The sequence below is a fragment of the Pagrus major genome, chromosome 6, assembly GCF_040436345.1.
Source record: "Pagrus major chromosome 6, Pma_NU_1.0".
NCBI classification, from domain to species: Eukaryota; Metazoa; Chordata; class Actinopteri; order Spariformes; family Sparidae; genus Pagrus; species Pagrus major.
The window spans coordinates 34,974,425-34,992,135 of record NC_133220.1 but is presented as its reverse complement, the minus strand read 5'-3'; the positions used below and the strand labels follow the sequence as shown (position 1 = coordinate 34,992,135).

The following is a 17,711-nucleotide window of genomic DNA, read 5'->3' as shown; positions in this document are numbered from 1 at the left end:
CTGACTCTGTCTTCAGAGGTTCACGTAAAAGTCATTTTTAAACACCAGGGCTGTAGAACAAAATGTGAGTTGCAGACTTATGCTACATAAGAAAAAAACAAACAATTTTATATAGTGGAGAGCGAAGAATGTCCGACTGTCTGAATGGGCCCTTAGGGCTACATGGCCCTTCAAACAGAGGTTTTTCAGAGGCACACTTCAAATCAAGGGTTATGAGAACTCTGTCATTTCAAGGTATAATAGTCCTTTTCTTTATAAAAATCATTGAAACAATTGTTACTAGTTTGCTGATGTCTTGGTAGCTAATTACCTAGCTAGCTAGCTAATGTTATATTAGGAAAAGGGAATAAACAACAATCTTGTGGTGCAAAGAGAACAATCTACTGCTCAATCTCAGCAAAATGTCACAAATCATTAGCACAATGAGAGTTATGATAAATAATCATCAGTGATGTGGATATAATGACTAAGTGAGTAAAGACAAGTATTAGAATAAGTAGAACAGTCTTGTAAGCTCAGAAAATGACATCATTGTACTGTAATGCAGCCTTTAGAAAACAGGAAAAGACAACACCTATGCCATATCGTGATGTGACGGTTTCCCAAATCTTAGACGGTATATAGTCTCATATCACAGTAACGATATATACAATATGTATTGCCAAGCCCTACTTTGTGCCAAAAGAGGGAGACTGTTTCCTTTTTAAATGTGACAATGTCCCCATGCACAAAGTGAGGTCAATAAAGAAATGGTTGTCCCAGTTGGCTGTGGAAGAACTTAACCATCCAACACCTTTGGGATGAACTTGAATGCTTACTCTGGGCCAGATCTTATCACCTAACATCAGTGTTTGTGGCTGAATGAAAGCAAATCTGATCCAAACAAGAGCAGAGGCTGTCAAATAACCGATTAATGATGGAGTGAGACTAAAGATCACACAGGTGAATGAAAGGATGTCCACATACTTTGGTCAGTGTATCTGTAGTGGAACCGACTTTAAGCAGCAATTCATTGTACTATTCACCGTTGGAAAAAAGGGAGTAGCGTATTACCATCGACCAATGCACAATGATTATTCCAAACACTGTATCATATTATGCAAATGTGTGAGGTAATTCGATGATGAACATGGGTTGATTGAGAATAGGGCTCACGTGCCTGGTGGAACCAAATTGATTAGCTTGCTCATAAAGAGCTGCAGTGGAGTTTTTCTATTCATAACCTGCAGTCGCACTCCATGTGGCTTAGCATTACTAAAGCCATTAGTCACACGCACACAAAAGCACACACGTTCACAAAGTAGGACACACACATACACAGACATCATTTGGAAGTCAAGCAGTGAATGACCTCTATGCAGGGAAAACGTATTTAACAGATTATATCAACCTGGGCTCAGTCAGCCATGCCCTATGTGTGTGTGTGTGTGTGTGTGTGTGTTGCAAACATTAATACCACTGTCACTGCAGTCCTAAAAGCATGTACTCTCACAGTGCAAATTTCAGTTCAAAAACACTGCTTGTGTCCCGCACACTGTAACAGTGGCACTGAACTGTATAAACAAAATGAACTATCATGCTTGCTCGTAACCCCTCCTTGCGCGTTTTTAAGTCGCCCGATGAATGGACCTGGGCTGTAGAAGCAAGGTATTGCAAGTTTCGTGTCCATCATGTGGCCCAAAAAGCATTTCTGCCAGACTCAGTCACTGGAAAAAAGAAAAGCTGTAAGCATGACATGATTCTTTTTTATAAGAACCCAACATGCCGGGTTCTTCTGATTAATTATTAATTATTTAATTTCATGTATGTACATTTCATATGTGTTCCATCCACGCTCTTAAAGCAGGGGTCACAAACTCAAACAAGCTCGGGGCCACTGTAGGTATTGTCATCTGGTAGGAGGGCCACTCAAAGTACTACAAGAAAGTGCCATATTTCTGAAAGTTAAGCTTTTATTTTGATTATTAATATAAAAAAAATGCAAACAGCAGTTTGTATTCATTTTTATATGTGTTTTTTTTTTTTTACAGTTACTGCTTTCTTTTTAGTGCAATTTTTTTCCCTACTCTTTAATGACTTACCGAAACCTTGTACTGAACTAACAAATTAAATATATTTGTACTTTATTTCTTGACACCCGGCAGCACTTCTGCTTATATGGCCCAAGGGTCGTCAGTTTGAGACCCCTGTCTTAAAGGGTACATTTTCCACAGTGTGTTTACAGGTCTTCAGGCATTCTGTAATTAAGACATCCTTTGACTTATTTTACATATATTATGCATTCTTTTGTCACTTTTAAAGGAGCCAGGCTCGCAATTTTTCCCCTGATTTTCTGCTATGGTAGTCTAAACAATCTCTCTTTCATGGTGTTACGGCCCCTTGGGCCTCTCATCCATGTTCTGCAGTAACCTTGTTTCTCTTCTCGCGTCTTGTAGGCCTGGTCCTGTGTGTTCGTGAATGGGGATGTGCCAGCGCGTGGGGCGTCTCCCAACTGAGGACATAAAGTGGGGCTGGCCTTTGAAGTGGCGGCGCGACAGCTTTGCTTTGTCTTTTGGTTTTGTTTGATGTCGAGATTGTTCAAAAATCTATATGCTTTATTCGCGGAATAAAACGCGACGGAGTGAAACTGTGGCCAAGCCTCGCCTGCCGTTTGTTTTGTTACCTTGAGCCGGTAACAAATGGGGGCTCGTCCAAACAGTTTGTCCGCCTTTACGCATTTACCTGTGTTGGTCCTACCTGCGGTTGGTAGTTGTTGATTTATTGGTTTATTCACACTTTCTATTATTTGTAATTTGTGCGTTTTCCCCCTCTGTTCTTTTCAAACAGCTGCAGGAAAAATGTTTGTTGGAGCGGAAAGTGGTGCGTTTTTCGTGCGCCGGAACGTCGGAGAGTGAGGTTTGGTGAGTTCAGCGGTATATCTGCAAGGCCTTTTACCTTTCCTTTTAGGCTTACTTATTCGCGTGTTTTTGGGACGTGTGGTTTATTATTTTTGAGCAGTTCCGTGTGGCTAGAGCAGTTGTCTCGGGTGCACCCCGAGGCATTGGTGGAATCGCCAGTTTCTGGTTGTTTTGCCATTCCTGCGGGCTTGGTGCTTAATTCATCCCACCACTGGCCTGTTTGAAGCTTCGCGTTTAGTTAATTACCTGGGTTATTTTGTTTTGCCTAAGGGAAATGGTCATTTGGTCATGGCCTGTATTATCGCTGGACTTCCCGTTGTGGTTTTGTGTTCTGTCTTTGGTGTTGAGTTAGTAATATGCGCGCCGCAGTTGCTTAGATAATGGCATCGCTTGTTGAAAAGTTCGCGGAGGAACCTTCTAAGGTTGTGTTTGATGTGTTGTCCAAGGTCCAGTTGATACAATTGGCTGATCATTACAAAATTGAAGTCCCGTCTATAGGTCTTAAAAGTGATGTTAAAAGAACGGTGAAGTCGGCTCTATGTGCTATGCGTGTGATTAATGCATCCGATTACGCATCAGATGAGGAGGGTGAAGAAGAGCCTCCCGCTGCGGGAAGCTTGACTTTTGCAGAGCAGAAGGAGTTGCTTTATTTAGAGTTGGAGAATAGCAAACTTCTACATAAGATGCACCTAGATGAACTTCGGTTTACTGAGGAAAATGACCGCGCTCGCAGAGCATTGGAGCAGCAAAAGCTCGAAATTGAAGCTCAATGGTTAGAGCTTATTCGACAGGGAAAATTGCCTACACCTAAGGGAGGAGATGCTACCGGCGATATTGTCACTAGTCTGCGGTTGATTCCTCCGTTCAATGATAAGGACGTAGATACCTTTTTTCTCTTGTTTGAGAGAGTGGCTGATGCGCAAGGGTGGCCTGGTTCACGCCGTGCGCTTCTGCTTCAGTTCGTTCTGACAGGGAAAGCGCAGCGGGCTTTCTCTGCTCTGAGTTTGGAAGACTCTCGTAATTATGAAACGGTAAAAGCATCGGTCTTGCGTACTGTAATGGATTTAATTGTCCTCGAAGCAATTTAAGAACACGTTGCCAGAGCGGGTTGCGACTCATGTTACGGAGAACCAGGCTAAGAACGAGGCCGAGGCTGCTGTTTTGGTAGATGAGTACGAGTTAACTCACAGAGCTCACGTGCGCTCATCTGGTGGACAAAAAGATGTTGGGTTTTTTGGTAAAGATAAAAGTCTGAACGTTCATGCGCCACTGCCTTTTGGAGCAGATTGTTCAGTGGTTAAATCTGACGCGGATAATTGCCATTACTGTCATGCGAAGGGTCATTGGAAAGGGAACTGTCCGGTGCTGAAATCAAAGTCCAAAGCCCGTTTTTCTTATGTGAAGCCTGACATGTTGGCAGCATCCCCTGTTAAGTTGAATGTAAATTCACGTTCTATGGGGATGAATTTCAATTACTCTCCATTCATTTCAGATGGTTTTGTTTCCTTGATGGGCAGTGATGAAAAGATTCCTGTAAAAATCCTGCGTGACACAGGAGCATCAGAATTTTTCATTTTGGACTCTGTTCTGCCATTTTCGTCCTCTTCGAGTTCTGGCAGGTCTCTTTTGGTTCAGGGAATTGATCTCACTACTTTTGAAGTACCTTTACACAAGGTCATGCTGTACTCACAGTTAGTTGAGGGGGAGGTTGAGTTGGGAGTACGCCCTGCCCTCCCTGTGGACTCTGTCTCGGTGATACTTGGAAATAACTATGCAGGTGGACTTGTTTGGCAGAATAACCCTCTGTCAGTAGTGTTGTCTTCTCCTCAGCTGAAAGATGAGACTGATGATTGTTCAAAGCAGTTCCCTGATGTATTTGCAGCTTGTGCTGTGACCCGCTCGGCTACTCGTGCAGCAGTTGGACTGTGTTGGGCAGTTGCCTACTTCTACGAGTGGCTCTAGGTATTTGTTGACCATCATGTGCCAGGTGACACGTTACCCTGTCGCCTATCCACTACGTTCTATTATCACCAGGTCCATTGTAAAGGCTCTTTCCCAGTTCATCTCCATTTTTGGTATACCAAAGGTCGTCCAGACTGACCGCGGGTCCAATTTTATGTCTTGTGTCTTTTCTCAGGTTTTGAATCAACTCCATATTAAGCATCACAAAGCCTCTGCGTACCATCCTCAGAGCAAAGGTGCCCTTGAGCGTTTCCACCAGACGTTAAAGTCTCTCCTTCGTGCTTACTGCATGGAGTTGGGACGGAGCTGGGAGGAAGGGTTACCTTGGTTGCTCCTTGCTTCAAGGGAGGTGGTACAAGAAAGTACAGGGTTCAGCCCAAATGAACTTGTCTTTGGCCATTCGGTGCGCGGTCCTTTGGCTGTACTGAAGGATGGTGCAGGCCTTCAGGAGCCACCAAAACCTCTGTGTGACTATGTTAATGGTTTTAAAAGACGTCTGTATGAGGCAGTTCGTTTGGCGCGTGTAAATTTGACTGTCACTCAGGCTAAGATGAAGCAGCGCTACGATCAGAAAGCTCAGGGCCGTGTATTTGCATTGGGTGATAAGGTGCTGGCTCTTTTGCCAGTGACCTCCTCACCATTTCATGCAAGGTTTGCTGGTCCGTACACTGTGATCAGAAAGGTGTCAGATGTTAATTATATGATTGCCACTCCTGACAGGAGGAAAAGCTCACAGTTGTGTCACGTGAACCTGCTTAAGCCGTATCACGAACGTTCTGATACACCTGCAGGTGGCGCGGTTGCACATCCTGTGGCCTCAAGTGATAATGTAATGTCTCCTGTTTCTCCTTTTGATCCTTCGGTGGCAGCGCAGGAACAGGAGGAGATCAGGGCTCCTGACGACGGTGTTTTGCGTGCACGTCTTAATAACTCTGAGACCTTGAAGCAACTTCCACAGTTGTTGCAGCACTTGTCTGAGGACAAGCGTGCTGAGTTAATTAATTTGATTCACAAGTTTCCAATGCTGTTTTCAGACACTCCAACTCAGACCCATTTGTTGCACCATGACATAGATGTTGGTGATGTTTCCCCAATCAGACAGCGTTTTTATCGTGTTTCTCAGGAAAAACGTAGACACATCGTCACAGAGGTGCAGTACCTCCTTAACAATGGACTGGCTGAACCTTCGTCAGCCTGGGCTTCACCATGTCTTCTTGTTAGCAAGCCAGACGGTACATTCCGGTTCTGCACAGACTATCGAAAACTCAATGCTGTCACAAGGCCTGACAGTTTTCCACTTCTGAGGATTGAAGACTGTGTAGACCAGGTGGGGGCTGCTAGGTTTGTTAGCAAGTTTGACCTCCTCAAGGGTTACTGGCAGGTGCCCTTGACTGACCGGGCGCGAGAGGTTTCTTCTTTTATTACATCACAGGGGCTGTTCTCCTATAAAGTCATGAGTTTTGGTTTGAGAAATGCACCGGCCACTTTCCAGCGCCTCATGAACACTGTTGTTGCTGGTCTGGAGGGCTGTGCGGTGTACTTAGATGATGTGGTGGTCCATAGCAATAGCTGGGGGGCGCACTTAGAAGTTATTAGAGCTCTTTTCCATCGCCTTTCTGACACCCAGTTGACCATCAACCTCGCAAAGTGTGAGTTTGCGAGGGCGACAGTCACTTACTTGGGAAAGGTGGTGGGTCAAGGACAAGTGCATCCTGTTCGGGCTAAAACTTTGGCCATTGACCGGTACCCCTCTCCCACGAGTAAAAAAAGAGCTGATGTGTTTTTTGGGCATGGTAGGGTTTTACCGCAGTTTTTGCCCAAACTTTTCTTCAGTGGTTGCGCTGTTGACTGACCTCTTGAAGTCCTCTGTGAAGTTTGACTGGACTCCGGTCTGCCAGTCTGCTTTTGAGAGAGTAAAGGCTCTCCTCACTTCCTCTCCGGTCTTGGCCGCGCCGCAGCTGGACCGGCCGTTCAAACTGCACGTTGATGCTAGTCAGGTCGGAGCTGGTGCTGTGTTGCTCCAGGAGAATGAACAGGGCGTTGACTGCCCAGTCAGTTTCTTTTCCAGGAAGTTTGCTTCCTATCAGTCCAGCTACTCAGTTATTGAAAAAGAAGCGTTAGGGTTAATTTGGGCGCTTCAGCATTTCGATGTTTATGTCGGGGGTGCTGTTTCTCTTGTGGTCTATTGTGATCATAACCCTCTGACGTTTCTGCAGTCACTCCAAAATCCGAACCAGCGGTTAATGCGCTGGGCTCTGTTTATACAGCCGTTCAACTTAGAGATACGTCACATTAAAGGCTCAGATAATGTGATAGCTGATGCTTTGTCCCGTGCTCCCATGGAGTAATGTTTCATGTTTATTACCCCATGCTTCCCTCTCTGTCTTCTTTGTTTTCCAGGGCCCGGATTACAGAGGTTACGGCAGTTGGGAAGTGATTTTGGGGAAATAGTGGTTCATTGGGGGCATAGTTGGGAAGTTAAATGGACATTTATTTAAAGTCTGTGATTTTTTTGTATTTTTTGATGTCCCTTTACTCACGTTGTTGCTCAAAAGGCACATTTGGTGTAGTTTAAATTGGTGATTTATGGTATAATGGTTGTGGGAAAAATGACTTGTGATAGCCTACAAGCCTCTTGTTAAGGGGGAGGGTGTTACGACCCCTTGGGCCTCTCATCCATGTTCTGCAGTAACCTTGTTTCTCTTCTCGCGTCTTGTAGGCCTGGTCCCATGTGTTCGTGAATGGGGATGTGCCAGCGCGTGGGGCGTCTCCCAACCGAGGACATAACCATGGCCAACCATGGCCTTTGAAGTGGCGGCGCGAAAGCTTTGCTTTGTCTTTTGGTTTTGTTTGATGTTGAGATTGTTCAAAAATCTATATGCTTTATTCGCGGAATAAAACCCGACGGAGTGAAACTGTGGCCAAGCCTTGCCTGCCGTTTGTTTTGTTACCTTGAGCCGGTAACACATGGATTCACTTATTCATTGGTTTATTTAAAGCTGGGGTTGGTAAGATTGTAGAAACCAGCAAGAGAAAGCTCAATTTTGAAAATCACGACGGTAATGTTGTAAATTTGCACATTATGTTATGCAGGGTCGAAGTGAAGTCTGAACAAGTTGGTCTTGAGTCTTTTGCGGAAGATGGCGAGTGATTCTGCTGTCCTGACATTAGTCGGGTGTTCGTTCCACCACTGAGGCACCAGAACAGAGAAGAGTTGTGACTTCGACCTTTGTTTGCTCTCAGTGATGGCAGTACCAGCCGGCCAGCTGATGTAGTGGAGCAAAATGCTCGTGCTGGGGCATATGTCCAGCCAAGAGCGAGTTGCAGTAGTCCAGGCAGGAGATGACCAGCGCTTGGACCAGGTGTTACGTTGCATCCTTTGTGAGGAAGGACCGGATCCTGCAGATGTTGTAGAGGGCAAATCTGCAGGATCGGGCCACAGCAGTGATGTTGGGGGTGCAGTCTGTCATTGAGAATTACGCCCAGGTTCCTCGCAGTCAATGAAGGCGATACTATGACATCCTCGACAGTGACTGACAGGTCCATGCGAGGGTAGTCTTTCCCCAGGATGAAGAGGAGTTCAGTTTTACTAAGGTTGAGCTTGAGATGGTGCGCAGTTGTCCAAGCAGAGATGTGTGACATTCCGAGATGCGCATTGCAACGTGGGTGTCGGAGGATGGGGGAAAAGAGAGGAACAGTTTGGTGTCGTCAGCATAATAGTGGTAAGAGAATCCATGTGATGTGATTGCAGAGCCTAGTGATCTAGTGTATAGTGAAAACAGAAGTGGTCCTTGTACTGAGCCTTGAGGGACACCAGTTTCCAGAAAGCAGGGTTTGAACAAGGAGCCGTTCCATATGACCTGAAAGGTGCGATTTGTCAGGTATGATGTGAACCAGGTTAGAGCAGAGTCAGCAATGCCAAGTTCAGCCAGAGTGGAGAGGAGGATTTGGTGGTTGACTGTGTCAAACGCAGCAGATAGCTATAACTTTACAACTTTAATGCCAATATGAGTAGAACTGTATTAGAGAGCTACTCTGTGCAACTACCATATTGCGATCATAGTGTTTTGGCATGAGAATTGTTTGGGCAGTGTGAGAGTGTGAGACTGACGGTGGAAGTACCAGGAAAGTGTGAAACCCTGATTATTGCTGTAGGTGTGTGCTTTGTGCTAACTGGGTTAGCTTGGCTCGGTGGCTGCGTGGTTTGTGCTATTTGGTCATCAGCTGAATGACGGTCTGTCACTGCTGCTACTGCTCACTCACTTGTTCTTCTTCTCAGGGGCTTAGTTAGCTAGCTGCTGAATAACAGGCTCACAGTGGACTGACAATGCTGCTAGTAGACACTGTTGTAAACACACTAGAGTTAGCCAAAAGTCTTCAAAGTCATCCTCAAAAAGAAGAGAAAATGACACGGACATGAAATAGATCATCTTAATCAAAGTGAGATATCTATTAAGTATATTTCCCAAAATGTCTGAGGGCTCATTTGTAGTATCAGCAATTTACCAGACAGCATCATTGTGCTTATCTGAGATCAGTTGCTTGTGTCAGCTTCAGTGTACCTGTGGGTTGAATAGTGATATTTTCCTCAACCTGGACAAAACTAATGTCACTCACATGGTCCTTTCACATTCCTGCCAGGGGCAGGCTATAACAATGTATGTATGTGTGCATGTCTTTCTGTATGCATTTATTTATCACATAATTGTTACAACTCATTTTCCCAGTGTGTAAGGAAGGGAAAGGTTTTCTATAGCCCCATGTGTCTGGCAGAGTGATGAAGAGACCCTCTTAAGGCTTTCATCAAAGATAAGCGGGCCATCACACACACACGCACACACACACACACACACACACACACACACACACGTATGCACGCACGCAGAGGAAAGGTCTGGATGGCAGTGAGTGATGGAGGCCAGGACCCAATCACACAGAACAGAACATGGGTAGGGGAGGTCTGACACAGGTAAAACCCACAGAGGACAACTCTTTCTCCCTCTCTTTCGCTCTCTCTCATAACTCTCTAAGAAGCCATTTGGAGGAGGAAAGGACATCTTTGGTCCTACAGCATGTTGACCACAGTTGATCGATGACCAGGTCTTGATTGTGGGCTGCTCTGCAGGGTATTGCACTGGGAGCGATTGGGTGGCAACAACAGTAAAAGGGCTGGTGCCAAATCCTGCCTTACACTTTCATTAGTTGTGTGCAGTTAAACGTTGATGAGCAGCATGATAATGGCATGACTTTTGGTGCCACCTAACAGTCACATTTATGTGACAGGAAAATGTCTTTGGATGTGAAAAATGATATGCTGCTATGTGTGAATTTTCACTCTCTGCAGTCCATCTCATTTGTGTGCTCTGAATTTTCAACACTGTGTATTGTTTTATAACAGGCAACCACTCCACGGCATGAAGGACTGTAAATTAAGTAGCACTTAGACTGGCACTTGCATTGCTCAAACCACTTGATACAATACTCATATCTTTTTTTAAAGCTGTTATTGGTGCCCCTTTAAATATTATGCAGGGACATCATTCAGCTCTTGGACATCTTAACCTTGGCTTTAAACAAAACAGACACAAAGAAGTGTGCATGGAGGTGAAGAATGAGTACATTCAGATTACAGGGTGGTTTCACTACTTATTTTAGTAAATGGCAATTCTAAACTATGCAAATGAGCTTAGATCAAACACTTGAAACCTAAATCATATTAATAATTCATCACTAAAATAAAAAAAAAGAATTGAAAACAAATATCTGACAGTAATTTGAAGTTGTGACAAGTTAAAGGCCCAATCCAGTGTTTTTTGGGTCATTTACTGAAAATGCTGTTTAGCCGAACTGTTCGGCAATTATTTTTTTTGACAAATACTGTATGAGAGAAGCAGCATGTCAAACCTGAGTTGAATGAAAGAAACAAAAGCTCAGGAATGTATGTTTGAATGTGTGTTTGTCATGGCCACATAAGGTGGCAGCAGTCTATAGAGATAGCACAGTACTTGTTGTATTTTTGTCCTATACTAAAAAAAATGTATGTTATATTGTTGTATACCAGCTAAACTGTATGTTTGTTGCTGTTTTGGCTATATATTTATGTTTCAAAGTGTAAAGCACTAAATAATTAGTTCAGCATTTTGCAAAAAACATTTGCTGACTAAGTGGAAACTGTGAAGACAACACGGTGTGGTACTACAGGAGGCTGAGCCTGGCTTCCTGAACTCACTTCCTGGCAACCTCATGGTCAACACACCACTTAAGGAGGCCACTTCTCCCAATGAAGAAATAGTCCTGCACATAACCTCCCATAAACCACAGTTACTTATTCTAACACTTTGGTTTTTCTAACCATTAAACAAACAAGATATAACGTGTTAATGAATGAGCATTAGAGGTGCTATTAGGTGGATTTATTTACCCTTTGGCAGAGTGGGGATACTTTGCCTCCGTTTCCACTCTTCATGACAAGCTAAGCGTATTTCATATTATGTTGAAATATTCCCTTAATAAAGTATCCATCATGAGTACAATGCGATTTGATTTGATTATACTGTGCAGCAGAGTAGATATTAATTTACTTTGCAGGCCAAACATAACTGAAGATAAAACATAAGCCAATATGAAATAAGTCTTTTGAGAAGACGTAGAGGGAGGAACAAATTGTGACCTATAAGTCTCAATAACCACATTCACAGTGCATTACTGATTAGAAGATTGGTTTATCTCGTCCATCCGCCTCCAGGGAATTAACAAGTTTTTCTTTTCTTTTTAATCTAATACCTCCTCCTGAGTGGGAACTTAATCTGGCACTTAAGCTCAACTGCGCATGCACCTGCAGAAGCAGGATTTATGATTCACTTCTGCTTGTGAGTTGAGCTAACTCGTTCCTTTTTAAGAGTCGTTCAAAAAGAACGATTTATTTGCAAATCTAACATCACTACAGTGCATTATTATGTCAAGGTTGCAGACTGTACCAGGTATGCATGAGGCTTTATGACCATGCTCGGAAAAGCACATAATGCTTACTGATGCATTGTATGACTCATAAACAGTAGGAATGTAATGTGCCATAAAGTGTAAGAGCAAGCATATTATGAAGTTAAGCTTTCATTATCAGCAATCTTACTTGACATGTTATCTAAGATCAATAAACGTCTTCTTCTGATTTTTGGCTCCATTAGAGGTTGTGCAACATGACTTACATAATTTATGAGGATGTATAATTTATTCATTTCACAGCAGACTTTACTAACTAATTTACTCCAACACCCCCACTTAAAATGCTGGACAAATTCAAATAGGTGACTTGTGGCAGAAGTTTACAATTTATTTCATAACAGTCCTTTTCAGACAACCTCTGACAGACATGCCATGAGATACTGAGATACTGCATGCAAGTTATTATGCTTTTATGTTTCTAATATATAATTGTGCAAAGAATGCACTCTTTCAACAAAGTTGGCCTTATAGTGCATTAGATGTGGTAGACTATATTTCTCCCCACTCATACTGGAAAGCTCCTCTGATAGAACAGGAAGTTGAAGGGGCAGCGTTCAGTTTGCTGATGTTAAAGCTATTCATCTCTTTGAAGAAGGTTTTCAGTGTAAGACAATATTTTTAAACAGGAAGCAAAGACACTCAAAGACTTTGTGAACAAAAAAAAATCATCCTGAACAACATTACTTTGCATCCCTTTTGTCAGCTGAGGAGTTTGGCTTTGTTTTGATTCAACTTTTTTTTTCTTTCTTTTTTTTTTTAATCACAACTGAACCCTATCATTGCACCTTTCATTCGACCTTGACTCTGACCAATTATAATCATATATCAGAAGAAACTTACAAAAATGTTTTGTCAGATATAAAGACTGATATCTATTCAGTCTCAGCCCAGTACAGTATATTGTTTAGTCTAGCTTTGCAAATTTGCATTATCAAATGTAATAATGCAAATTGCTCACTATTACTTTGCTCACTAGTATGTTGTTAATGTCACGTCTCGATAAGGATTGTCTAATATTGTTATTCAGGCTATTGGAGCTTGATAGGTTTAAAATTTGTCCAGACATGACTGTAATAAAACTAACGTTCAACCTTGGTTCTCCTCGACCTCTCCAGTGTTGGTTTTCCTCTGAGCCCTAGCTCCACAAGCCACCCTGCCACCCGCCCCCCCACCTCTGCCACCAGCCGACTCGACTCCACCTTTGACCTTCCGTGCCTCATTCCACCAGCGTCTCCTCTCAAGCCACAGCTGACGTCACGGTGAATCGCGCGACCATGCCAGCTGACCCACAGCCTGAGCCTACACCTGTGTCTGCTCCTGCTGTGTCCCTACTGAGCCACTGCCGACTCTGCTGTGAGCTATGCAATTCCACCTGCTACCACAGTTCAAGCTATTGACTACTACCTCTTGCACTCCACTTGAGTTTGTTTAATAAATTCCTTTAAAACTTCTCCCAGTCTGGTTGTCTGCTTTTGGGTCCTGCTACAAACACCCACTAATTGTCACACCTTGCCTCCTGCCTGGTTGGTAAAAATGTAGCTGTAGGCCTAGTTGTTTGTATGCTAACATACAAAATGTCAATAGTTTAAATCATGAAGGGCTCCAATTCGTACAGTATTGCTGTAGTAGTTTTCTAGAGCACTTTTTATTTAAAAAGAGCCCGATGAATGAAATACAAAAGAACAGCTAGCCTGAATGTGACTTGGGACTTTGCCACTCTGTAGCCTATGTTACATTGTGTATTTGTGTTTGTTGGTTGGGACGACAACCACTGACACGTTTTTACAGTCTTGTCACTGCTTGTGTTCAAGATGTAAATCAGAGAGCTGTACTAGCTAACAAGATACATGCCATAGATGGATTTGAGAGTTGGTTCTTTGTATTTTTGATGGAGCTTAGCAGGCAGATCCCCATCCTCTAGTCAATGTGTTAAGGTAGGTTAACCACATGGAGATGAAACCAATATTGGTCCTTATTTGCTTCAAAGGCAAGAAGAATGTTTTCCCCTAAATGTCAGGAAGCACTTTTTGGGTGTTTTTAAAGCTATGTCTCTCTCTCTGTAGGCATACAGTTGGGGTCTGTTGCCCCACAGCATTATACTACCAGCACCATGCTGGACAGTAGGTCTGGTGTTCTTGGAGTTAAAGGCCTCACCTTCTCTCCTCCAAACATATTGCTGCTCATTGTGGCCAAACAACTCAGTTTTTGTTTCATCTGACCACAGAGTTTTCCTCCAGAAGGTTTTTAAGGTGCTGCGTCTTTAACAAGAGCTTCTTTCTAACACAGCAGTCTCTCAGCTCATGTTGATGTAAAACACACCTGACTGTGGACACTGACACCTGTCTACCAGCAGCTTCTAATTCATTGCAGACCTGCTTTTTGGTGGTTTTTGGTTGACTCTTGACCATCCTGACCAGTTTCCTCTCAGCAGCAGGTGATACTTTGTGTTTTCTTCCTGATCGTGGCAGTGACACAACTGTGTCATGCACCTTATACTTACAGTTGATCTTGGGACCTGAAACTGCTTTTGAAAGTGACTTTCCTGAGAGAAAATGACTTGTGTAATTTAGCTGCTGCTGTACAGGTAAGTTTTGAACAGATTGCTACAACACCACCTGGGTGTGTTGTGTGTCTGTATGTAGTCAGGTGAGGAAGTGGAGAGGAGTATATATTCCAGGTAAACACTCACATATATGCACAGATTTCCATCCTTGACCCACTCAGCTGTAGCTATGGTAGCATGTTGCAGAGGGTGTGTAGGAGGCATGTGGTCTGTATGTCTCTTTGTCTGTCTGTCTGTTGTTTTTCAGCTCTAATCCTCTTTGTCTTTTTTCCAAGCCGTCCTTTCCCTCCTCCTCCTCCTCCCTCTTCTGCATTTCCTTTGCCAGCCTTATAGATCTGCTTACAGCACACATGTCCCACTGCAGCGCTCAAGGACATAGTGCACGAGTGTGCAGCACACTGTGCCAGGATAACACACACACATACAGTGTACAGAGTGTGAGTAGGGTTGTGTATTTGTGTGTACATCTAGGTGATGCAGCTCTCCCATAATCAACCATATGGAAGTGTGTATGAAGGAAAGGAGGGGACGAATCCTGCTAGGACAGTTGACACAGCACAGATGCTAGGCCACACATGAAAACTTGCATTAAACAGAGAAACACAGGCACACCCTTGCACATGCACACACACACGCACACACACACTGCACAATGTGTGGTGTTCTTTGAGTGGTAATGAGGCACGTGTGGGAGGATGGCTGGTGTGCCTCCCACTGCCTTATGCTAGGGGAGTTACCCAGCTCACTGGTGAAATGACGGAGAGCTAGCCCAGACCACACACACACACACACACACACACACACAAAGAAAAGACAATCTGTCTCCTATGGCTATATGAGCAACAATGAATATCCCTCATTTATTAACATTAAGAAATCTCCCCATCCAGGAAAGATGTGAGAATATTGAAGCAGTTAAGGGAGAACAGAGGGGAAGCTTTAATCATGTAATATACTGCAGGTCAGAGATGGCTCTAAGCATTAACCCCTTGATCCCACTGGGCCCGTCTCTGTTACCTGCCATGTGTGCCACTGTTTTGTTCCATCCTCCACGCAGCTTCATATCCCACTGCAGCGTTTCAGAAGTGGAGCGTCATGCCTACCTGGTGTTGTTTACTTGCTCAGATTGTGTTTATTTCATTATTTCTCCTTGGTTTTTGTGCTTCTACTGTGTAGCTATGTAGTTATTTAGTTGTCTAGTTTAAGTGTGTTTATTGATAATATTTCCAACTTTGTGGTGCTGTAAAGGCAGAGTCGGCACTGGGAATTTTATTTTGAAAATTGACCGGATGCACTATGGTGTCCACTGTTTAACTTCCTGTCTGGCTCAATCTGCTCCCGCTTCCATCGAAAATTGACTCGCCGTGTATTCTCCATGGAGAATGGAGCAGAGCCGAGAGCCGCGTCTGGATGAAATGTGGCATGGCGCAGCTACTGGAAACAAGAGCATTGTCTGTTTTTTGTAAATATCTTATTTTTTTCTATTTAACTTTATGCGTATTTGTCTGACTCTTTTTTCCCCTTACTTGTTGCATCTTGAGCTGCTGTAACAAGTGAATTTCCCCGTTGTGGGATAAATTAATAAATCAAGTCTATCTGATCTAATCTAATCTAGTCTAGAATGGCCGCGATCAGCTCCAGCTAATCATAGCCGTAACATGCCCATGACGGGCCTGGTGGAAACTGGGGGTAAGAACATTGTCTTAGTGGATGATAGATATTTTCACACACAAATGTAATTGGAATTTAATAAAAAGTTGTGGTCTATGGTATTTGGAGTAGTAGTACAATAAATGGGATTTTTTGTTGTTCAAAATTTAGCTTATATTTCCTTCAATTGAACACTTAAAAAGTATCAATTCAATCAGGAATGACTTTTTCTGAATGAATGAATGTGCACATCAGATGAGAAGTAAGAGTCTTTGGTAATTAGGTCTCATCGTGACATCCATTATATTTTAAAGGGTGAAGCCATGAGTAGTACAGGAAACCCCCCTAATAGAGTCTAGACACTGTTGGTGGTCATGGGATGAAGATGAATGGCTGAAGATCTGGATGTGATAAGGTGGACTTGACTGAGCTCAACCTAGGATAGGATGAACTGGAGATGAATGGGGTGAAAGAGGGTCGCAAACAATTTTGCACTGAAATAACAGCTGACAACAACAGAGAGGAGAACAGTTTGTGGTTTTGAGGTGATAGGAAAAAACATGCACATATGACACTTTGTCTCAGTGCTCCAACCTTTGGAAGCCTCTGTGCCATACGGCCCGCTGCTGCTGTCAGTCAGGTCGGGCAGCCAGGCGTCTCTGACTGCTGACTTAAAGACATGGCGGTTGTCCAAGCTCTGGATGGGCCGAAAGTTGCTGCGCAGATATTCCACCGACTTAACATGGTCCTGCTGCTCCGTGGTGAAGATCGAGTAGAAAGCCTCCAACTGGTGGTGGAGAGTAAGCATGGCAGAGACACAGGAATGGAGAAAGAAGAGTACAGACAAGAAGAGTTAGTGCTAGGCAGACCTCACATCCTGTGGTGATTTTGAGATGGAGATTTTTGCATCCATCAAAAAACTGTAAGAGCAACTTGAGCTCACTCCAAAAATACACAATGTGAAAATGCAATGCAGACATCCAATTGAAATACAAAATGATATAAGATGAAATTTTAATGATCCCCATGAGGAAACTGGGTCACTGCTGCAGCAAAACAAAGACTTCACATAAAACATAGAATTCAAAGCAGAATATTGAAAAAACATGAATAATAACCCCAACATATGAAGAACATATTCAATAGACAATGTCTCAGTGAAAGATAAGACTGGGACACACAACATTAAAATGATTCCAAGCTATAATCAACAAAACAGGCATATGGTTCAATTAAAGAAATAATGATATCACACATGTTCGTATGTTACAATGGCAGAGGCACAAACAAAAGTCATAATCAGCTGGTCATGACAGACAATAAAGTACTAATCTAATCAGATAACTCAGAACATTCTAACAAGCTGTTAAAATAAATAAATCATAAATCCAGGCTTTAAACCAAATAAATAGCTCACATGAAAGAGAAGAAGTCAACTTCCCGATCCAGATCTGAGGGTTTCAATCTAAAAAGTATCTTGCAAGAGGAGATGTTGGAGTATGTCAACTGCCAACCCCCCACCCATCTACCCATCTCTCATCCCCGACCAGTTGGGGGAGTACTACAAAAACATAACTTTCAGTGAGTGAGGGTCCTTGTGCCCTGCATCTCTTCTCTGAAGTGCTGTCACAAGGGAT

The 17,711-nt window shown here is 43.2% G+C and overlaps 1 protein-coding gene across 1 annotated transcript in view; it reads right to left on the bottom strand.

Annotated features, from left to right (window-relative positions):
* The window catches only part of ptprga (protein tyrosine phosphatase receptor type Ga), a 507,602-nt gene that overhangs the window by 83,232 nt on the left and 406,659 nt on the right, over nucleotides 1-17,711 (bottom strand). The window contains exon 10 of the mRNA XM_073468860.1: nucleotides 16,669-16,861. Coding sequence (XP_073324961.1) covers nucleotides 16,669-16,861 — 193 coding nt within the window. The remainder of the gene's footprint in view (nucleotides 1-16,668; nucleotides 16,862-17,711) is intronic.